General features: G+C 43.9%; 1 protein-coding gene across 1 annotated transcript in view; it reads right to left on the reverse strand.

Annotated features, from left to right (window-relative positions):
- Positions 1–17878, reverse strand: part of PLCXD2 (phosphatidylinositol specific phospholipase C X domain containing 2) — a 46943-nt gene extending 29065 nt beyond the window's left edge. Inside the window, exon 1 of the mRNA XM_010985079.3 lies at positions 17196–17878. Coding sequence (XP_010983381.1) covers positions 17196–17358 — 163 coding nt within the window. The 5' untranslated portion in view covers positions 17359–17878. The remainder of the gene's footprint in view (positions 1–17195) is intronic.
- Between the last annotated feature and the right edge of the window lie 5917 nt (positions 17879–23795).

The raw sequence follows: 23795 nt of genomic DNA on the forward strand, positions 1-23795 counted from the left end.
CTTGGTCCATCCCTGTTTTCAGGCTCCATCCTACCATGAGCTCTCCTCTGCAGGACCGTCACTCCTTGCTTCATCTTACCCAGTGCCCGGCCCAGATCCTGCAGGCAGGGGCAGACCTCGTGGGGGAGTGGGCAATGTCACATAAAAGGGACAGGAAGGTGGAAACGTACAAGAGGAGGCTCCTCTGGTTGAGATGGACTTCCTTCATGAAAGACCTTTCCCAAGGTATGCTGGAGTTAAAACTGGACCACAAAGGCTAATTATATAAGCATCGATAAGCAAGATGCATAGGTTGTGGGGGGGCAGTCTAAGGAGAAAAACGATGTCTAAAAGGACAAAAGCATAAAGTAGAAAATGAGATGAAAATCAGGAATGGAGTGTTGTAACTACAGCAGCTAGAAAACGTATTGTTCAGTTTAATCCACACAAATATGGACTTCCAAGTATGAGGCACGGAGTATCTTTTCCTTCGCTGACTACAGATTTATGCCCACAAAGGGAGCCCAGCTCACGCCGCACACTGCGGGGACGAGTCCCGCACGGTCCACCGCTGTCACCGCCGCGTGCGCACGCGCCGCCCAGCACCCGGAGGGCCGCGGACGCCCAGGGGCTGCAACTCCCATCCTTCACATCCACGCGCCGGGCGGAGAATGAACTTCCAATCAGTAATAAATGCCTCGGCCTCACGTGCTGTCTTTGTCTCATGTGAAGGTAACAGATTCCCCCAAAGGATGCAGGGCCTCAGGAGCGAGGCGAGCAAACTAAGCAGCCTTTCATCTGCTCTTGCAATGTTATCATCTACATTAACCTTCCAGCGATGGTGGTGTCCAGGATAAGTATTTGGATGACGGAGTCCAGTCCAATTTCCTTTCCCCTGGTTAGGTGAAAACAAAGAGGGAGGCACAGGTGGAGGTGGGGGTCCCTTCGCCCGTCCCCTCCCCTCCCCTCCCCCCTTACACACTATTATCGGACTATTTCCCTCAACTCTCCAATAAGCTAGTGAAGAAAGATGCAGACAGAATAGCCAGACTCCACACTTCCGCTGACATTTAAAGGTCAGGTCTCCTTGTATTACTGTACATAATGATATCTCCCTCCCGCATGTGTGAAAAAGATGGCTGTCAGAATTACTGGAGGGAGGGGGAACCTTTGAAAGTTCTCTGGGGCAAAAGGACTGGATTTAGTGCCACTCTGCCCAACGCTTAGGCTGAGATAGCTTATTTCCTAAAACAAAGAGTTAAAGAAAACGAAAATCAAAGGATGAATTCATCCAGCTGTTGTTTTTCACTTCTGTTCTTTACTGATTTTAATATGGTTACCCTCTCAATAACGACTTCTAAAAAAACTGGACCAATGCCCTAAGAAAGTTCCAGTTTTCAAACCTTTTCTTTCAGAGCAGAGTCTTCTTTGACTGCTGGGCCCTTAGTGCCAAAGATCAGGTGTCACCTCTGAAAGAGATTTCATCTGAGGGAAAGCCATTGGGCTTAGTTCCATTCAGACTTGCCCATCTGAAGGAAGAATTTATTTAGGAGGAATCATTTATTCAGTATGTATTTCTTTCAAAATGTACTCTCTCTGCCCTCAGCGCTCATGGAAACCTCTTAGTCCAAGAGCTAAAAGCATCCCAAGGACGTTCTGTTTACTCCCTAGAGTCTTCACTTCAGTTCCTTCATTGTGAACTTGCGAGTGATCCTTGGTGGAGGCTCACGTCTGATAATGAATAACAACTTCAATTGTGTTTATTGTATACCAAATGTCAGGCTTTACTTACGTGATCTCATTTGATCTCTGCCACAGCCCTTCAGGGCAGGAATTATCTGCATTTTACAGATGAGGGGACTGAGGTTCAGACTGATTTTTGCAACTAGTTCAGGGTGGCTGCCTGAGACACAAACCCAGGTCTGTCAGAGCCGGATCCACACAAATCTACTCCAGCGATGACGTTATTGCCTCCAGATCCTCACAGATGAAGCAGGTCAAATGCACTGTGCATTTACTTCCGGTAACACGCTGATCACGGGGTTTGTTTTCAGAGCTAAATGTCTGACCCTTACCCCAAGGCAGGAAAATTGACGGAGAGATTAAAGTGATTTTAAATTTTATAAAGACATGAAGAATTTCCATGTAGGGACACACGAGGGCACTCTAACCTTCTCTCAGTTGAGGACACAACTGTTTTTTGTTTTTTTGTTTTTTGGTTTTTTTGCAGTTACCACAGCTCAGAGCCTTGAATCCCAGTGCTGGGTCTGCTCTGATTACTTGTATGAACTTCAGCTTTTAAGTTCAGACTGGAGCTCAGTTTCTCCTTTTGCAGATTTAGGAAGGTGGGTGAAATGAACTTCAGGGTCTCTTCTATCTTAAGAGTCAAAGGATTCTAACTTATGAACAGCTAATTAAAGGAATTTATGACCCTATTTTAACAAGGATCATTAATCACTGGAAAGAAATAAGACATTTCTTTTATACTTGCTACACTTCAGGAGAAAATGTGCTTGTAGATTTAACTCATCATATTTGCAAAAAATCAAATTATTCCCAGGCCTGACAGTGGCATTTATTTATTTTTGGCTTATCCGAGAATTTCATCAAACTGCTGGAGAAATTCTCTCCCCTCACACCGACTTGGATTCTCACTTTCAAGAGGACCAACTTCTTGGATCTGCACCACGCTGATTGAACACATCGGCCAGTAGCTCATTTCTTGTTTAGCATTTAGGTGACAGTTCCCTTCACTCCAAAATGACTGGCATTTCATTGCTTTTTGGGACATTTCTATGAAATATATTGTGAAGACTTTGAAAAAAGAAAAACACCTTCCTAATCACTTAGCTCGGCTGAAAGTTTCCACAGGGCAGGGTTATTTTAAGATTCATTTGACAAACAGCCGAATGGCTGAGATCCAGGGAAGCTCCTCAGCTAGATCCCCTCAGAACAAGAAGGGTTTTTCCCTCTCCTGTAAATGAAGGGCTAAGCCAGGAGCTCTGACAGAGGACAGGGGAAAAAGGAGGAGGGAAAATCCAACAAGGAGGAATCTAAATTACACGAAATGATGGGTTTACAGGAAATTTGTACATTACACACAGCGGGCAAAGTGAAGGAAAACACATTTCCCCTGGAGGACGAGGCTTCTGACAAGCACACACCTGCAAAAAGCCTCTGCCAGTCTTTCCGCCGAGAGGCAGAAGGACGTTTTCTCTGCTGGAGCCTTGCTGAGTGATTACTACACCGTCCACTTAAACCACTGGGTTGCTTTTGTTCTGAGTCAATAAAAAGCCTCCTAGATGTCTGTTCTTGGGGGAAAAAAAGTGACTTGTTCAACTGGAACAGGTTAGCAGGCAGTCCTTCAAACACAACCACCCTCGTGGGCGCTCAGGCATTAGAGTCCTGGCATGGAAGCAGATGCCTCGGATGAAAAGAAAACTGCTCTGTATTCCAACCAACAAAAGGAACCAAAATTACAGCCCAGCGCTAGGTCAATCTCCAACTCTACAAATACCTTTTATTCAGATGCAATTAAATGAATTTAGCAAGACCAAGTTTTTACAATTCTAGTATTGTTATTGGGATTTTTGTTGCAATTTGCTTAACTTCTCTGTACCTCAACTTCTCCATCTGTAAAATGGAGATAATAGTACTTACATCACTGAGTTGTAAAGATTAACTGGGTTTACAGAAATCAAGTGGAGAATTTCTCAAGTGCCTAGTAAGTGCTTTGTAAGTGTTATGTAAGCAAGCTCTTCTGCATATTATTATTATTATTAAAGCCCTGGGACCCCGTGAGAAGACTTTGCAATGCAGTTACAAGATTTTGTCTCCCCCTAGGCACTGTTACTGCATGTCCTAGTTTCTCCTTAAATTAACTAGAAATATCTGCTCTTTGTGCTTAAATTCATTGTAGCTATTTCAAGATTGCATGTCTCTCTCCTCTTTTGTTCTGTCTCTTTTTTCTATAGGTACTTATTCTGAGACAAGCATACAGAGATGACAAAACACAGTTGTGTATGGCAGAAAACAGGTCCCAAAGGCATATACATGTCCCATAGTGGAGGTGTGCACAGAAGCAGTTCTTGAGCTGTTTCTCGCAGGATGAATTATAATTGGCCAAGTGAAATAGGGGGTATTGGGAGGGAGGATGATATGGTTGTGGAAGGATCATGCTGAAAGACTGGAGACTTGAAAAGAGACAGCACATTTTCTTTCGGCCCTAAATTGTCACTGGCTCCCTAGAGTCTACGAGATAAAGCTTAGAGCACTCAGCACCACGTTGAAAACCTCTCTCAGTCTGTATGTCTAGTCCTTTTCCATTTCTTTCTCGTGTCACAGTAAGTGACAGTCCTGCTCTGTTCCCTGAAGGTGCCCTTGCTCTCCCATCTCTAATTTTACTCGTGTGGTTCCCTCTGTCTGGAATGCCCTCCTCCCCATATGGAAATCCTGCCTCCCTCAGTGCAGCTCCCAGGTGCCCTCCTGCCACAGCTGTCCCTTAACCCCTACTTGGAAGGAACCTCTTTTTTTCCCTAGGTCTCTGGCACAGTTTGCTTGTTTCTTTACTGTGGTACTCACCTCTTTCTACTTTTATTGGTTTTACTTGATCCTTACTATCTCCCCTACAAAATTATAAACTACACCTTGTTAATTTTTTAAAGATTTCCTATAGTATCTAGTGTGATGCTTGGCACATACTAGGCAATCAAAAAGGATTGCTAATAATAATAGCTATATATCCAAAATTTATGCTTGGCTTGTAGTAGGCAATATTCTAAACACATTGCATGTATTACTTTATTTAATTCCTAAGCACATTTGTTGTGTAGTAAAGACTTTAAGCTTGCCCAGGCAGAGGTCTGGCTTTTGTCCTTGGCCCCTGGGAGGTAATCTCTTAAGCCCTTGGAATATCCTGCCTGATAAGAGTATCTTTGTTTACCTGGGAGCCTTGGGGCCACATCAAAAAGTCTAAGGATGAGATTTATGGTGGGGAGGATTGAGTCACTCAGGAACAGGTTTGGCCTGGGGGGCTGAATGCTGAGATCAGCCATGTGGATCCTCAACAAAGACTCCGGACACCAAGGGTAGGGCGAGCTTTCCAGGTTAGCAGTGCTTTGTGCATACTGTCACATATCAATACCAGAAAAGCAGCACTGTCCATGACTCCAGCGGAGAGGGCAACTGGAATTTGCACGTTTGAGACTTTCTAGGACTCTTCACTTAGCTGGCTGTAGTCTATGCCTCTAGCTGTAAAAGATGGTAATGGAGTATAGCAGCTTCTGGTGAGTTCTGTCAGTCCTTCTAGCAAATTATCGAACCTAAGGATGATCTTGAGGACCCCCAAACTTGCAACTGGTGTCAGAGTGAGGGTGCTCTTGTGGATTGTGCTTCCTCTTTGCACTTGTGAAATAGGTACTATAATTATTTCTATTTTACAGATGTGAAAACTAAGTGACAGAGAGGTTAAACGTTTTATTTGAAGTCACATGACTAGTAACTAGGATGTGATCCTAAGTCCACCAACACAGAACCCATACCCTGAACTATTTTTTCTACTGCCTCCGATGTGAATAAAAATTAAAGATAGATATAAGCTAAAAAACAGTAAGAAAAGACATAAAAATGAACATGTCCTTAAATCTGAAGATGTTTAGGGCAGCTTTTGCACAAAAGCACCTCATATTATGACTCAGGTATTTAATCTCTATGAATATTGCAATAAATTTGATCTGAACAGATTGTAATTGTGCATATTACAATATTTCTGTGGCCTGACCTAAGAACACACTTATTTGTAAAAATATGTACGAGAATTGGGCCTTATGGTTATTGAACATAGCCAAAGATTTATTTAAAAAAAAAAAAAAGAAAGAAACCCTTAGAGTCCCCGGGAACATGGGAACAACCTCATTGTCTCTTGTCTTTCCATGTTAATTACTTGTATGTAACTCAGGTCATGGTCATTTGTCTGTGACTCAATCAAGCAGATTTAACTGCTCTTTGCCCTGTGTTTCTACCGCATCTTATTCATACCTGATGAACTTGGGACACTGGCTTGGATTATCTACATGTCTGTCACTGACAGCTGACTCTTAGATTTTGAGGGTGGGATCATGTCAAATTCACGCCCATATCCCCATACTTGGTAAGTTTCTGGCAGATAGTAGGTGCTGAACACACGTATATAGAATAAGGGCAAGCACTCTCGCTTACTTGAACGAACAGCTGTTTAGAGAGTTGCTTGGGGCAGATGAGCCCAGCTCTCCTGATCCTTTCCCCAACTTCTCTTTGGTCCATTCATCTTCTTTAAGTAGGCAGAGTTCGCTCTCCGCACCTTCTCTCCCCCAGCACCTGTATGCCCCCAGTTCCGTTTATCCCCATTTGTCCTTCTATCTTGAGTTATCTGGGTCAATGAAGAGGAATGTGTTAGAAAACACAGAGGACAAAAATAAACCAGAAAGGATGACGAAAGGAGCAGCTAGAATAAAATATTGCATTAAACAATTTAAAAGGAAAAGTCCCGGAGAATAGATTTCCTGCAACTTATGTGTGTATAAATTATCTCATAATAGCATCTCCTTGGGGCTTCCTGTCTCATGCACTGAAGTTAAGTCCTTGGGAAAAGTCAGCATTTGTAGAGAACTTGACTCCATGTTGACCATTGCAGAAAGGCTGAGGCATCTCTAGGATATACAAAACAGAGCCAATATGGGCCCAAGGTTCAAGATCAGGGGACTGGTTAGCAGGTTCCCAAACCAAAGAATAATATCTTTAAAGCTTGCTAACCCAATGGGATAAACTTCATCCATCAGACTTGATTATTTTCCATGGGGTATATGGGGGAGTATTAATAACCATTAAACTGCCAGCAAAATCTGACAGGGCCATGTGGACAATTTAATTTTTAATCACTTGCCTATTTAATTCATAATTATTCACAGTGCAACAAAGCAACTGTGTTCTGAAGCAAGGCAGAACATGTGGAAGCAGAGGATGTTGATCAACATATTTTTCCTGGGCTGAGAAGCCAAGGGGCATCCCACTGGCTGAGGTCAGACATCAGCCTGGGAATCCAGAGGGCTGGTCCTGGTCTAGCCCAACTGGCTAAATGAGCTAGAAAAAGTTGAGGTAAATCAGAGCTTTCCAGGGTACTTTCAGCCTGGAGTGCTGCCAGATGAAATACGTATATATAAAAACAAATGCAAGTGAGTGTCTTTGGTTAAAGGCTTGTCCAGACAGTCCCACTCCTGGCCTTAAGGTGTCCTGGAGGGCTTCAAGGGGGAGGCAAGCCTCCCAAGAACTCTGCAGGCCGCCAGGGGAATTTACTGCCGTGGATAGTCTATCAGCCCCTAAGGCCTCTGATTTATGTGAGTCAAAGGGTTTTTAATTCCGTGGGAGGCATTTTAAAGCCCTCTAGGTATAGCTAGGTATCTATTTTTCTTTGAAAGACTTTCTCTTCCTTAAATGTTCAATAGACTCTAATCCCCAAATAAGATACTGTTATAGGTAACTCATTAATAAGAGATTCTTCCTCTGTTTTTCTAATTATCCCCCTGCTCTGTCTCTGAACAGATGGCATCATCTTTGGTAAAGTAATACCTCACAAGGGGCACTTGGTCATCCCCTGATGAGCCTTCTCAGTTTTGTGATAACCAAGTTTTAACAGCCTTTCAGGTTTAACACACAAAAAAGGACTACTTTGAAGGTTTAGGAGGAAAACAGGGAGATGTTTAGGGTAGGGGAAAAAGTGACATTAAACATTTTACTACAAAATTCTCCTGCTTTTATTAAGCCCCTTCGTGTAACCCTGGATGTCAGTGTGTGAAATAAATGGTATTTGATGATGTGGTAAAGGAATAACAGCTTCCATTTCGCAGCTGGTTTGTGGTGTAGTGCACACAGCTAGACCCAACCCCACCCCCAAGTTGCCAGTATGGGAGGGGAAACAGTGAAACAAGAAATGACAGAATTCATGCAGAATGCACACAGAACACTAGATGAGCTTGGGAAGGTCACTTATTTGGGACTAGAAATTCAGGATGGATTTCCTGAAAGAAGTAAAAATTTAGTTCAAATCTATATATATATATAGACACAGATTTCAAACTCAGAAAAAAATGAAGCACAAATTTCAAACTCAAATCATCTTAAATAGAACTTAATAGTAGCTGTGAATGAGGGTAGGGGTTTGGGCAAATTGTGAAATGTAAGATTTATCTCTGAAATCATTTCCACAGGGAGTTCTCCATCCCTTCTCCCAATTCTGATATGTCCTACAGGTACTTCAAACTCAGCATGTTCCAAACTAAGTGTATTTGCTTCCCTCCATCACCCCTAAACCTACTCCTTCTCCTGTATCCCTCTTTCTGGGAATGCCGTCGTCCTTCTCCCAGTCACCCAAGACAGTTGTACCTTCTCTTTTACCCTCCAACAAATCGCCAAGTCCTGCTGATACTTACTCCTATATATCTCCTGCTTCTGTCCCTTTCCCTTCATCCACAGTCACTCTCCTTCTCAGGTCAGCATCATCTCCCACTCGGATGACCTCATCAGCAACCTAAGTGGTCTCCTTGGTTACAGTTCTTCCCACTTCCAACCCCTTTTGTGGACTGCAGCCAGAGTGATCTTTCCAAAACACAAAGCTGCCGTGTCATTCACCTGCCTGGCACCCTCCCCACACCTGGGCAGGTAAAGCTAAATCACTTTAACTTGGCTTATGAGACCTCTCAGTCTCTGCCACTTCACCCCTTGCCCCTCTCCTCCTTGCTTACACTAAGTGTGACCATTTTGGTTGGTTGAATGGGCCATCTTCTCTCTTTGAGGTCTCCACCCATATTGTTTCTCTCGGAAGCCCAGCCTCCCTCCTCTTATCCTGGGGGCTGGTTCCTCTGCATTCTTCAGATTGCAGTGTATTTATCACTTCTTCCAGGAGGCCTCCCTGGACTCCCAAGTCTTGTTAAGATATCTCTGCTATATGCTTCTTCCAACAGTAATCTCTCCCTCCCCTATCATCTTACATATTGTGTTACAACTGTTGATTGAATGTCCATTTCTCCAACTAGACTGGAGAAGGCAGGAACCATGTCCGTACTGATCATCACTGGATCACCAGTGCCTAGGAGAGGGACTGGCATATGGAAGATAATCAACATAGATGTATTAAATAGAATAAAAGAAATAATGAATTTCTCATATTACCACTCTGCATCCCTAAGAACTGATGGGTCATTTTTTTTCTCTTCACCCTTATGCAGTTATTTTAGGGCTTTTAATCCATTGCTGACCAAGCCTTTCCATGGCTGCTTTTTTGCCTTGGGATAACATTTAATGTTAAGTCTTGGCATGACACGTGGCTCATTAGCCTACTTTCCCAGAGTCATCTTCATTACCTTCTTTAGGTGAAATCTATGCTTGGGTTTCCTCAAGGTCACCCTCTCTCTCAGTCCTTGGTACCTCCGCACTATACCACCCTTCTCTCTACCTGTAACACCAGGATATTTACTAACTGCTCTTTATGACTCAACCCAAGGGTCAGCCCCTCTCGGAAGCCCAACCTACCAGGCTTTCCGCCTCCTACCAGAAGTGGAGTAGGCACTTGTTCCCTGAGTGTTACTGAACCCTATGCATTTTTCTCCATAGTGTTTGAATTTTGGCTTTCTTCTAAGATCATAACTTCATGAAGACCAGGGAAAAGAATCTTATTCCATATTCACTTAATTTAGCACAGTACCTGACATAAAAGGGCACTTGATAAATACCCTTTGAATAAATACTTTTCCTTCAAATAAATACGTTTTGAAAATACAGGCGATGAGAAACCCAAAGAAGCAAAAAGAGTAAACAAGCACCAATAATTTTTTTTAGTTAAACTGACACAACGTGTTCATTTAGTTCTTATGAGGCTCTGTAGGGACACCTCCTGCCAGGACAATCACTTAGACGTAAACCCAGGGAGAGAGGGAGGGAGGGAGGCTGTCTTCACCTTTATCTGTTCATTTTTTAAAATCTGGTTTCAACTGTACTTTAAGAATACTGCTTTCAGTAGATAAGCCTTCAGATCATACATGTTTGTAAAACAGTCTCCCAGAGTCCAGGATTTCTCATTGCCACAGTTACTGCAGACTGTCGCCTCATGTTATGGGGTGCAACTGACTTCCTACTTTTTCTTTTATTTAGATTTTGTCAGGTCTGTACAGAGAAAAACATACTGATAGAATTTTCTCCGAGAAGACATAATACCTTCTAGATGATAGTTCTAGAATAACTAGAAACTTTTTTCAAAACCCTGGTAGTCTCTTAGAATATGTCAGCTGCTTAGTAGACAATGAATCCAAGAAAGACTGCCGATGTTTCATGGAGAACAGAACCTAGATATCCCCGAGAGCGGTGCAGGCCTCTGTGGCCAGATCCAGGTCATACCTAGCGGCCTAGTAATGCCATCCCCCTATTTGAGCCTCATGGGTGTTCAGCAATATAACATTCCTATAGATGTGAGAATGTGTCAGGACTCCTCCTTATCCACAAGTGGAAATACTCAAACAGATTTAGTCACAGTTCTCCTCCACCTAAATTTGGTTCTTGACGTGTGTTCAAATTCTTTTCACACACACAAACACACCCACCTATGACAATGTCTATAAATACTCCCTCCTCTGCAGGCCTGGTTTGGATCTCTAATTAGGGTTAGTCAGCATTTATAAAGTGGTTTGCGCTTTTCCCAAAAGCAAAGTTACAGGAGCTAAAGCATTTCACCACCATTCCCTCTAGTGCGTCTGTACTTATAAGCTCTTAGGGGCCAGGGAGAGACGGGGGGCTGAGCTGACACGTGGAGGAGAGGTCAGCTCAGAGCACGTGTCAGACACCAAATCCTTAGAGTCAGAAGTGTGCTGAAACAGCAGCGTGCAGGTGACAGCAGCAGGCTCCTAGGATCTGAGATGTTAGGGGGCCTGTCTGGCAGGATCCTTATAAAGGGTAAACAAAAGCAGGCAGTAGAATCTGGGCTCTCTTGAGGGTGAGGCTAAGGTCATGGCTCAGTGTGCGTTGGGTGATGGGTAGTATGTGTGTGTTTGGGGGGGGGGTGGCGAGTGATACATATGTATCACTATTCCATGGCTGGGGAGGGCATGATCAAATATGCAAAAAGATTCATTTAAAGGAAAGCATTTTGTAATATTCCTACTCTTGATCTAGGAATAACATGGCAGGGTTAGGAGGGTAACTGATGGGGCCATGGGGAGAGCAGAAGCAGAGTCAGCAATATGGTCTTGTCACAGAGAGTTAAATTTTCCCCAAAGGCCTTGGATGTCTGGAGATGGCAAAGTGTGACAGCTGAACTTGGGATGGGAGGACAAAGCAGCTAAAGAGGATTTTCTGGCTCTCGTAATCAGCTGCCCTCAGATTGCATACAAGACTCCCCTGGTCCTCTGGGCAACCCTCCAGGTATCCTTCCCCAACTCTAAGTCCCCTTGAGGGGATGCGCATCCTGGTCTGATCAGACGGAGGACTCGGAGCCACACAGCTTAATGGGAAGGTCAGCTCCTTAACTAGACTGCAAATTACCTGAAGGTACAGACTGCACTTTGCACCTTGCTGTTGCTGTTGTCTGTTCCAGACACAGGCTTTCAATAAATGACCATCATGATTAATTTTTTTTAAAAAAGACAGGTTATTTTGTGACAGAGACTGCTGTTATTCTGCTATATGAATTCATTCAATTCTCACACTACCTGCATGAGGTAATGCCATTATTCTCTCTGTTTTACAGAGCACACTGAGGCGCAGAGTGGTTAAGTACCTTGCCCAGAGTCACAGAGTCAAGAGGGGCAGGGTTGGGATTCAAATCCAGACAGTATGGCTCTAGCATGAATAATCTAAACCAATCCAGGATTCTGCATCTTATAGACACGGGTGATTCCTGAATTCCTTGTGGCTTTTATGTGAATGGGGCAGGGAAAGGATCTCGGGAAGAGACAGACCTTCTTAGAAACCTACTAACGCAAATACCAAATCAAAGCCTCTTTTTATTCCTCACCGTGACTACCCAGAGAAAAAAATGAAAAATAATAACAAGAAACAACTATTTCCACTTAAGAGACCATTTTGGTCCCATAGGACTCTTTTTCTTGATTGGGTCAGCCCTGGTAGAGTCAGCAGTCCTTGGTTCTCCACAGCCTCAGATTCTGTAGGGGAATGAGTCTCCTCTAGGGCCAACTCATGGCTCATGAGATCCCCAAAGTGGGGCTAACCTAAACTTCTTGTTCCACAATGCATCTTGCACCCTTCTGGGTCCCCATCTCTGTGGCATGCACCAGAGCTGACCCAACCTCCAGAAGCAAGATTTGAGTGGTGATTCCCTACGTCCTGCCCCCATGGTGGTTTTGTTTCCTGTCACACCTGTGCACAGGAGACGAGCTGTAGAAATCACCAAGTGGTCAAAGGCAGGACTGCCCAGAAAAAGGACAGGATTCCAGAAAGTGGAACAGGAGAGAAGGGAGTAGAGTATCATCAGCCAACGAGGGCAGAGAACCGGCCTGGGAACCAGAGAACAGTGAGGAGCGTCTGAGCAAGGCTGGCCCTGGAAAGGGAGAGGCTGGGGCCGAGGCCAGGTCAGTGGAAGGAAGGGGGAAGAGGGGAACAAGAAACGAGAGCAGGCTAGGCTGCAGCCAGACGGGAAACATGACACGCTCACATCTGACAAGGAAAGAAGGGAGGCAGAAAGGATACAGGGGAAAAGAACTGTTGCCAGGGCACAAGTGACACCAGAGCTCTGCTTCTGACCCTTCTGACCATCTTACTCTGCCTCAGAATTCCATTTCTAATAGGGCTCAGTAACAAGCCTTATCTAGAGCTATAGGAAGAGTATGCAAAGATAACACAAAATGGACTGAAAACTGTTCAGAGCACTTCATATGGTATTCACAAAAGGGGAACCTAACCAATCTATTCGGTTTAGCTCCGGTCACCATTGAAAAGGATGGTGGCTCTAAGCCCCCTTTCCAGTTTTCTTACTCTCCGGTTTCACGCACTAAACCATTCACTCAACAGTCACCAATGCCCAAGCTGCTCCCCTGTACTAGGACGTGGGATTACAAAGGGAATAGGCCACTTTCTCCACGTCAGGCTGTGCACAGATGATGTGGAAGTCAGAGACCTAGAGATAACAACGTGTGGGGAAGTGCTATGATGAAGATGTTAACAACGCGTCACTGAGGGGCAGCAGAGGGGGGTCACTCCCCGTGTACACCCCTTAGCTTACGTGGTTTCTTTCACTTGGAAAGCCCCCTTCCCAACCCTGATCCCAGAGCCATATTCCTTGAAATTGTGACTGTTCTTCAAATCCTAGGTCAAATGCCATTTCTTCAACAAAGTAGTTCCTACTCCTAAAAAATGGAATTAATCTTTCCATTCTGTGTGCTTCTATGGTACTTTATTTATATCTCTGTTTTAATACTTACCCCAATTAGATTTTTAAGTTGTGTATGGTGAAGGTATATACGTGTGTGTGTGTGTGTGTGTCTCCAGCACTAGGTTATAAGAGCCTCTGACAGCGGGGCTGATGCCTGATTCACCTTTGCGTCTCCCACAGGCCTGAGCATGGAGGTTTCTTAAAATGTACTCAGCCTGTTCAGTTTAAACTACTCTAGTCCCTTTTAGGATGCTAAAGTGAGAAAGCCCTGCTTCATTCTGGCAATAGTGAGTCTTTGTTTGCACAAGCCAAAATTAATTTCTTGTTCTGAAGAGGCATAAAAAAATGGCCTTCAGACCTAAAATGACCCCATCATTCTTCTATGTTTGGAGACAGGCAAGAAAACAAAAACCAAACAAACCCCTTCAAACTAATCAAAGAATTTTTCACTTGGAAATGACTCTACATTTCCCTATTTAATCCAATGTTTTAATTACAAATGAGGAAACTAAATCCCGAGAAATTCAGATAATGTTTCAGCATCACATAGCCAGAGTCACCGATATCAAATTTCCAGATCCTTAAGTTCAAGGCTCTTTCCAATAGGCCGCATAGTTTACCCTTCACAAAAAGAAGGGGAAATGCACGGTTAAAAAAAAAAAAGAAGAAGAAAGAAATAGCATTAAAATATACAGAGAAAAAAATTCATTGAAAAGCAGTATACACTATAGAAAAATTTTTTCCTATCGGTCCATTTGTTCATGAAGAAAACCATGCTTTCACTAACATCAGCAAAATTGTTTGTAGAGGTTAAAGTTTTAATTTAAAAACTAGACTTTTGTAGTTTCCAGATTTTTCACCCTTAAGGTCTCCAAACATTCTACGCAGTCAGCAGGGAGAACTGTCCTGAGGTTCTTCTCCAAGATATGCCAGTGTATTTGGGTGACACTAGTCATTAACAGGTGTTCTTAACAGTTGCGGAGGTAAAATAATACATCAAGGCTATGTTGAGAGATGCGCGTTCACACCTGCTCTCTCCCATCACGACTGAGGCAAATGCAGCAGAGGCACTCGAACCCGAGCGCTCACTCCATCCCAGTTCTGCTCTTAATGCCGGAACCCTGCCTTTTCTCTGCCCTTTCCCAGGTCACTGCCGCCCCACCCCGACCCTGACAGAGCTGACCCAATATCACAGATGCCCTGGGTTGGCACGCACAAGCACAGATGCACACACAGAATAGTAGGTGTAAGCACTACATTTGAATTTAAAACTTACTGGGTTCCAACTCCAAATAAGGATAACTTACTGGGTTCCAATGCTGAACAGCAATATATATATATATATATACATAACAGGGAAATATTATATATTTATGTTACTCAGATACATAATATATACACGTATTATGTGTCTATCTAGCTGGCCAGTGACATATATGTCACTCAGATAAAGACCACCTAGTTTTAAAAATTCTTTCAATTGCTGCAGAGATAGACTGTGAAAACCGGTTTTCAGTTAGAGAATTCTCCCCCACCCTCCCTGCCGCTGTGCACTTCCCCAGGCCTCCCAAGGACAGAGACAGGGCATGGGGTTTGGGGCCAGCTACATAGGGGCTTAACTATTAGTCCTGCTATTTACCATTTGTGTGATCTGCAGAAAATGACTTAACCTTTCTGGCAGATACTTTCCTTCTTTCTAAAATGAGGATGTTCAGGGTCGAGGTGACACAGGCCTCGGAGCTGCATGGGAGTGCTCAGTAAATAACAGCTATTGTGCTGAAGGTGATGAGGAGGAGGAAGGGGAAGAGGGAGGATGACGGTGGCCTCCACTTAGTGAGTGCTGTCTGAGTTTCAGAATCTCTCAGTATGTCTTGGAAGAACTTGGCTGCTAGTTGGGGAATGTTAAGCTGGAGGTAGAGAAAAGAGAACTAGCGACAAAGCCGTGTCGGAGTGGGCGTCCATAAATGGCTAGCACTTAAAGTGTGATTTTCCTGTCTTGAGCTTATATATACCTGTACACATGTCCCTTCCCGCTGCCGGGAAGAGGGCATTCACATCGTGAGTGCAGCATCTTTTGAGGAGTCAAAGACATTTTTCTTTTTTCTTTTTGCTTAGAAGAACTGGACTTTACAAATCAGGGTGAACAAATTCCTCTGTCTCTCCATGGTGGCTAATCAGAGAATTTCCAGTTACAGCAGCAGGCCCTGCTATTTGCAAACTCTGGCAATCCTACTAACTGGGAGATACACTGTAGGTGGCAGAACAAATACCCTTTCTGGAGTCAAGGAGTCAGAGTGCACAGCCAGGCGGTGAGCTGAGCTGCTGCTATGGTCTGGACTGTCCAAAGTACCACAGGAAGGAGGAAGCCCCAGCCTACCCGGTTGTGCCCTGAATGATAGAGCCATTTAGCGCCTGCCTAAGATGCCATTCTGTTTGCAAACACATAGTACTTGCTGTACTACCTGACAAAACAATTCCATCAGAAAGCCTGAAGACAAATGACTCATGTTACAAGAGGCCTGTGCATCATGTCAGTGATGACTCCACAGGCGTCAATTAAGCATGGAAAAGACTTGTTCTGAAGCACGACCATCTGGCATTTCCCAAGGAGCTGTAGTCAATGGCTGATAAAAACACAAGTGACCATAACTAGAAAGAGATTCAGCAACCCTCTCCTTGCTCAAAAGCAACAAGAGCCCAAGAGGACAATGAACATGGAAAAGCCCCCAAAGAAGAGGCGAGTAAGGGAAGGCTGCCAGCACGGCTCTTCCTCCTGCATAGAAAGCAAAGATCTGGGGTTGCATGAGGTCATCTTGTCTGCCACCAAAAAGCAGACTGCTCCTGGGGCTGCTTGGGAGTTTGTCTGGTCGTCCAGGGATGAAGTCAATTGTTATGTCTCCAGGTGAGAGAAAGGATTGGCAGTGGTCCATCTCCTGCTCCTGGGACTGCTTTCCAAGTAACAGAATCTAGGACTTTGCCCAGCACATGAGACCAAGATTACTGTAGTCCAAACCTCCTTCCCTAGAAACCTTGTGTTAACCAGCTTTTGAGTGGATGGAAGAGGATACATTTAACAAATCTAATGCGAGTGGTATTACAGTACAAAACCCCCAGGAGAGAGAGAGTGGCTGATGCAGAAGTGCCTTTCAAGGCTTCGGTTCTAGATCAGCTGGCAGACACCTGTCTAAATATAGGCGAAGCTTCAAACACCACCACCTCATCACACCTAATGACTACCTGTGATGAGAGCCTGCATTCTCTATTTCTGGCTTTTCCAACAACAAAAATAAGCGTCTTTATACTCAGTCCTAGTTCTGGACCTATTCTTAATGCTAATCTGTTTTTTGTTTCTTTCTCCACTATCCAAGGTCAGATAAATTAGAAGGGAAATACTTATCAGCATCAATTTTGATCCAGATCTAAATTGTTCATGACTTCTTATTCATCATCCTTGATCTCTCCTTTTTTTCTCTAAGTGATTCAAGTAATGCACCACTCACACACCCTGGTCCCCACATTAAGAAAGTAATGTTCTTAGAATGAGTCTGTAGAGTAAAAATAAAACAAAAAGACCCAAACAGCAAACAATAGTGCTTTCATTCTCTTGAGTCCCTTTTGCAAATGATGCAGTGTACTTAAATCTCTTTACAGCGGTCGCATCAGTGTTAAGTTTTTGGTTGGAAATAAAGAGGTTTTAGTTAAGGTCACTGACAATTATTTTCTCAGCACAATAGAAAAGCAGCCCAACCCATTAACAACACTAAAATGGCAGAAGCAAACACAGTGGGAACAAGTAGGAATAGAATACCTGGGATTGCCAGATGGGAAAGGGGGACGTTGTGGAGGTGAGTAGGGAGCGAGGCCATCCAGTCGGCATTGCAGACCTCCAATGATGTCTTTGTCCCGCTGGGGTTGGGGGAGCAGATGGTCCCCATCCTGAGTTTCCTCCTTACCTTCCTAATAGCTAGCATCCCTCTCTGTCAGTCAACTGCCCAGGCTCAGCCCAGCGCCACTCACTCAGCGATCATCATTGCCCCGGGCTCTCAAGCATTTCAGAGCCACCTTTGTCACGCCAGTCTTGCCAAAAGGCCGTTCCGCTGGGTAGACGGGGCAAATAGGTTCCCTGGCCCCCGGCACCCGCAGTCCCTACCCTCTCCGGCCCAGCTGCTCTTCCACTCCCTTAATCTGCTCAGCCCCGGCTCCGTTAAACTTCTTAGGTTCCCCCTCTGGGGCCGGGGGAAGGTGGGCTCCTCGAGTTAAATCTTACAGAAACTGAACGTCCTACAAGCAGCCACGCCCGGAGCCACTCACACGACAGGTGCCCACACGGCATATGGACACGCCGGTGGGTCTATACACATGTGAGCGCCCGGACGCAGCATCCTCAGCCCGATTCACACTTCTGTGTGTGTCTCTGGGCTGGCACATACGCCGGGCCTGCCTGCTATCCCTCCCCCGGCTCCTCAGCCCAGGTTCCCCCGGCCCTGTGGCTTCCTGAAGGCGCCCAGAAGTGTAACCGGCGGCACCCGGACTCCGGCAGCCCCGCCCCGCACTGCCGGGCAGATTTGCCGGGCTAGGCGGCCGGTGATTGGCCGCTGGCGGAGCGCGCTCCGATTGGCCCGCGTCCTCCCGGGCTGCCCCTCCGAGCGGCGCCCACCCCTCCACTGCCCGCCGATACTCCCGCCTTCCTGCTCGTAGACGGACGCCGCCGCAGGGGCTGCGGGCCGGGCAACCTGCGCGCTCGGGCTCGTCGGGTCTTGGGTCAGAGAAGTCTTCATTCCTCCGGCTTTTCACGCAGTCAGGACTCAGATGTCAAACGCAACCGTACGTTTCCTTCTTTTTTTCTCCGACACACAGACACACAGACACACACACAGACACACACACACACACACACACACACGGCAGTTACACAGAGTAATTCATTTTTAATAAACCACAGAAGCAGCAGAAATATGAGGTAAAAAGGCCAAGGAAGGTGAAGAATATCGTATTTGGATGACAACGTCAAGGATGATTTGTGTTTCAACCATTACTCAATTAAGATTCATCTACACACCACTTCTTCCCATTTTACAGGGAAGGAAATAGATGCTTCACACTTGTGTTGCCCGTTGTTTCGAACCTTCTAAATTCTTCGTCCCATTTGCTCTTCACTGTGTCCCATAAGGCAAGGAGGTTTGCCGATATGATCCCCCTTTCATAGATGAAAGTCCAGGCGCCTTCTGGGAGCAGTTTCTGTGGTGGCACCATTTGGAAACCCTATTTTGGAATGAGACCCTGGAGCCCTGAGGTCTGTAGGCATACCAACCCATTTCTCTGCTTTCTGCAACATTCCCTTCTCTTTCAAATGATCCTTTTCCATGGTGCAAACGTTATGGTCTCTAATGGTAAGAGAATCTTGCACATCAGTAATCACTGAAACACCTTGGCAGCCAGGCCAGTCAAGAAAAACACCCTGACCTTGATGTTGGGGCCCAGCAGGGCTTCAGGCCAGGCAGCTCTTCAGTGACTCAGGATGGGCTTATGGGAAAAGGAAACTGCAGTCAGTGCCAAGACTGAAGGCTCAGATACAGACAGATCTGCAGGTCAGCTGACATTTAATCACCAAAAGTCCTCACCTCCTCTCCGAGGTAACCACACAGCAGCAATGCAGCTACTTTTCTATACACGTAACTTCTGCTGCATGTTGCCCCCTTTTGACATCTTACTAAATTTCCTCTTCTGGGCTATTATTAACATTCACTTAAGCCTGCTTCTCAGCCTTTTGAGCTGTGTAACATTACCAAAAGTCTGTTCATTTGTTTTTTACTGGAGGAGTATGCCTTGGTTAATAAAAAGAAAGTCTACACTATTTATCATATAGCTTCTAATTCTTAAAGAACACTTCAAGGTAGTTCTCTACATATTGGGATTAAGTCACCTAGCTATTTTAGTCGATGGAATTCCCCCATCTCCACCACCACCCCTCAAAAAATAACACTATGAAGGAATAGCCCAAGATTTATTTTGCAAATGTCACCTTTCTGGACTTCCTTTGAACTGAAAAAAAAATTTGTTTTAATTCCCAAACACAAAACTTTATGAAAGCAGCCTACGGCAAACAAAATGTGTTCTTTAAGCTCTACTGTGGAGTGTCAGTTTCAATGTCTTTTTTCCCCTTATTTTTCAGCTCTTAATGGGAGGAAGGAGCATAATAAAAAAGCATTAAGCCCTAGACTTAGAGACATCACTGTGTGAGAACTTGAAAATAGGAGAAGTAGGACCACTTCAGAATGAGATGTTTTACACCTCTGGCAGTGTTTGCAATTAAAACTATTTGCTTTGTCCAAGGAAACAGTTCAAAAGAAGGCAACACCCTCCATATGTTCTTGAATCAGTCATGGAGGAAATTTTGCGGGTGAAAACACAGTCTCCAGTATGGTACTCGGCACACAGCAGGGGCTCTATAAATATTTGCCAGAAGGAGGGAGATGCTCAGGAGAACACACTCTGCTGGGTTCTGGGTAGCACCTCAGAGCAGCGCTTTTCAAACTTTAATGTGCAAATCAGCTGTATTCTGATTGAGCTGGTCTGAGACAGGCCCGAGGTTCTGCATTTCTAACAAGATTCTAGCTGGTGCTGATACTGCTGGTTCAAACCCATCTTGAATAACTAGCAAGGCTTTAGGAAACAGACTCATGTTTGATAGGTGGGAACATGTATTGCGTTTTCCTTCTCTTTTCTAAGATTTTATAATATTTTGTCACTTTTATAATGAAAAAAATAAATTTGCATTAAAAATCCCAGCTAAGAATTTCTAACTATTAGAGAATAGTTTTTCTGTCGTACATTGTAATGGAAACCAAATTATCAGTGGGATTTTTATATTATGACACAGTTGCTTTCGATAAACTAATTTTAAAATAAGAAAAACTTTTATAATTTGGATAGTTAATCTTTTCTTCTACTGTATTATGAAATTTATCAAAGGGAGAGGAGACCAAGTAAACAGGAGGACTGAAATTTTAAAGCAAGTCAGTCTCTCTCTCTCTCTCTCTATATATATATATTATTGAAGTATAATCAGTTTACAATGTTGTGTCAATTCCTGGTGTACAATATAATGCTTCAGTCATACATGAACATACATATATTCATTTTCATATTCTTTTTCACCATAAGTTACTACAAGATATTGAATATAGTTCTCTGTGCTATACAGTATGAACTTTTTGTTTATCTATTTTATGTATATTATCATCAAATCTTGAACTCCCCAGTTATCCCGTCCCACGCTCTTCCCTCCCTACCCCCATAACCATGTTTGTTTTCTATGTCTATAGTCTGTTTCTGTTTTGTAAATAAGTTCGTTTGTCTTTTTTTTTTTTAAGATTCCACATGTAAGTGATATCATATGGTATTTTTCTTCCTCTTTCTGGCTTACTTCACTTAGAATGACAATCACTAGGTCCATCCATGTTGCTGCAAATGGCATTCTTTTATTCTTTTTTATGGCTGAATAGTATTCCACTGTATAAATATACCACAACTTCTTTATCCAGTTATCTGTCGATGGACATTTAGGTTGTTTACATGTCTTGGCTATTGTAAATAATTAGAGAAAGTCAGTTTTAATCAGTAATTACAACCAAGGGAGTGTTTATCATGTACAAATCATGCTGACTGGTGCTAGGAATGGAAGAAAAGTTAAATAAAAGTTGGAATCTGATGAGCCTCAGATAATAATTCAGGAGAAAACAGAGTAAAATATGTGAATTCCAAAATGTAACGTGAGGCTGAATGCAGGGATAATAGAGATACATGTGGAGGACAATAAAGAGGTACGCATTTTTATGAGGGAAGGAACAAAGGATGCATTATTAGAAGAGGTAGCATTCAAGCCAGGTCTGGAATTCTGAGAAAAGTTTTTGCAAGTGGAAAATGGGTGGAGGGTTTTGGTGCAGGAAAGGGATTGTGTAGCTGAGAAAACATAACCAAAGCTGTGACAATGAATGGGAGATGTGAGAAACAAAAACCACACAAGAGTGGCAGCACGTGGAGTATATGGGGAATACAGCTCACTTACTCTCACGAACCTCACAAGAGCCCAACGAGTTAGTTCTATTCCTACCGACAACAGACAAAGGCCACTGCTGCTTAGAGGCCCTGTAACTCTGCCCACGAGCTCCTAGCTGGTTAGTGGCAGAGCTGTGACTCCAAGTCTCTTGATCATTATGTCACTGGCTTCTCATTATATGTTACCTATTATTATTGTAAACCCGGTAAAGGATGTTTATGACCAAAGTACATTAAGGAGTTTTGACCATTTTTCCCTATAGATAAAAGGGGCCATTGCAGGTTTTTGAGAAGGGGAGTAGAATGATCCACGTTGTATTTTAGGAAGATAACTCTGGCACAGTGAACTATTGGAGAAAGACAGTCTTTCAGGTAAATCACTGAAATCGGCTATCTAAGCAAGAACAAAGTGAGAAAGCACACTGCAGTGCTGGCGCACGGAGACCGCGTGCTGGGCCTTTTAAACTACGGCGCTTGCCACCCCAACCCCACTTCTCATCTCCAAGGACCTATAACTCAAGGGCCTGAGTGGACCACTTGGAATTACTTTCATCACATGAAAAGTCTCATCAAACTGTCCATTCATTTTTATCATATGTGACCAAACGTGTTTCTGTGAATACGTCTACAAATTTTGTTTTCTTTTTTGGAAATGTTTTTCTCCATTATTTGATCCAGGACCCTACTGAATTCCTAAAGAGGTGACAGTAGGCTTTGCCTTTTCTTAGAAGCTACATTATATTTTGGAAATGTTTAAGATGGTTCAGTTTCTTTTGAATGATTGCATAAAAGAACACCGATGGTCCTAGGGCAGCTTGCCATTTGGGCAGATCTGGTTGGCAGGGCAAGATGGCCTGGATTTTCCTTGACTGAAGGTACCCTAAGAGCCTTGGAAGAAACTCTTAATGATACTGGGGCTGGGGCTGTCTCTGGCCCCACATCTAAGACCCTGTGCTGTCTTACCTTCGAGTCTGTGTGCTAGATGGGAAAGGAAGAGACCTCAAAGAGCATTAGCATCCAGGCATGTGTTTGGCCCAGGGACATTGCCTGGAGGTGAGAGAAGTGGTGTGATCCTTGAATTCCATAGTAATGTCTCATTCACAATTTTTTTTTTCCTGGCTGGAGGGTGTGGGGAGGGTGAGGGACTGACACGAGGCGCCCAGTAAATGAAAGATGGGGTGGAGTGTAAGCCTGCTCTGCTTTGTGCCTCATACTCGCAAAGTTTATCCCTAGTCATTCCCAACCTCCTTTCCCCAATTCAAGACCAGAAAACTATGTGATAAGGATCAGAGTAGAATGAAGAAATGTCACCCATGTGGGTGGTGCTAAGGACATGATGACAGTAGCAACAATTACCTTCAGGAACAGTGACATCACTGCAGCAGCTCGAGACACTCAGGAGTGTTCATGTAAGGGCAGGTAGCCAAGCACACTGCCTTGGGAGCACAGATGATACAACTCAGACATTCAGGAATGAGTCAGGAGCTGGGGATCAGTTACTTTGTTGATCAGGGCTAGAGCCAGGGACCACATTATTGTGACCCAGTTCCAGATCATACCCAGGTGAGTGCCTTTAAGAATGTGAGTAAGAGAGCAGCGGCTGGTTAAACAGGAAGTCACTAGTGTGGTATCACCTCATGCCCACCCAGCATTTAAGCCCACACAGGGATTCTGTAGGAGACAGAAGTGAATGCCACAGTAGCCGGCCAAAGCATTGTTCCTCCTGAACGTGAAAGCTTGGTGGTCAGGCAGGTTCTGGGAGCCTCTCTGCCTTTTATATTATTAGACATCAAGTGTTTCTGGTATATTTAAAGAAAATTTCCTTTAACAACACAATGTTGCTATCATACTTCTTAATCATTTATTTATTTCTTTACTTATTTACTTTTGCTACACATTAAAAAAAATTACATATATGTACTGCTCATTATTTCTAAGGATGTTTAGAGCTTTAGCTTTTTAAACTTAGTTATCAAAGGAATAAAGCCAACCACAAAATAAGAGTTAATTCAAAAAGATACATACACCCTGCTATTAACAAATGTTGTTATAATACTTTTGAGAGAAGCTAAAAACAAGAGATGATGGTAAAATTAGTTTAATGTCCATTTATTCCTTCTAGTGCGCCATACTCCTGCACCCTCTTGCACTCCCCCTTCCCACCCACCCCGTCAACAAAAAGGTAACTGAGAGGCTGAAGACCTTTATTTTCCAGTTAGTTAGCTGGTCAAGCTGCAAAGTGCCTGATTTAATATGTTATGGAGCCACCTTCTGGTAGTAAAGGCACACTTCATGCGCACAGTGAGTTTGCTCTGTTTCAATTACCCTGAAAAAATATCTCCATGTCACC

The sequence above is a fragment of the Camelus dromedarius genome, chromosome 2, assembly GCF_036321535.1.
Source record: "Camelus dromedarius isolate mCamDro1 chromosome 2, mCamDro1.pat, whole genome shotgun sequence".
Lineage (NCBI taxonomy): Eukaryota > Metazoa > Chordata > Mammalia > Artiodactyla > Camelidae > Camelus > Camelus dromedarius.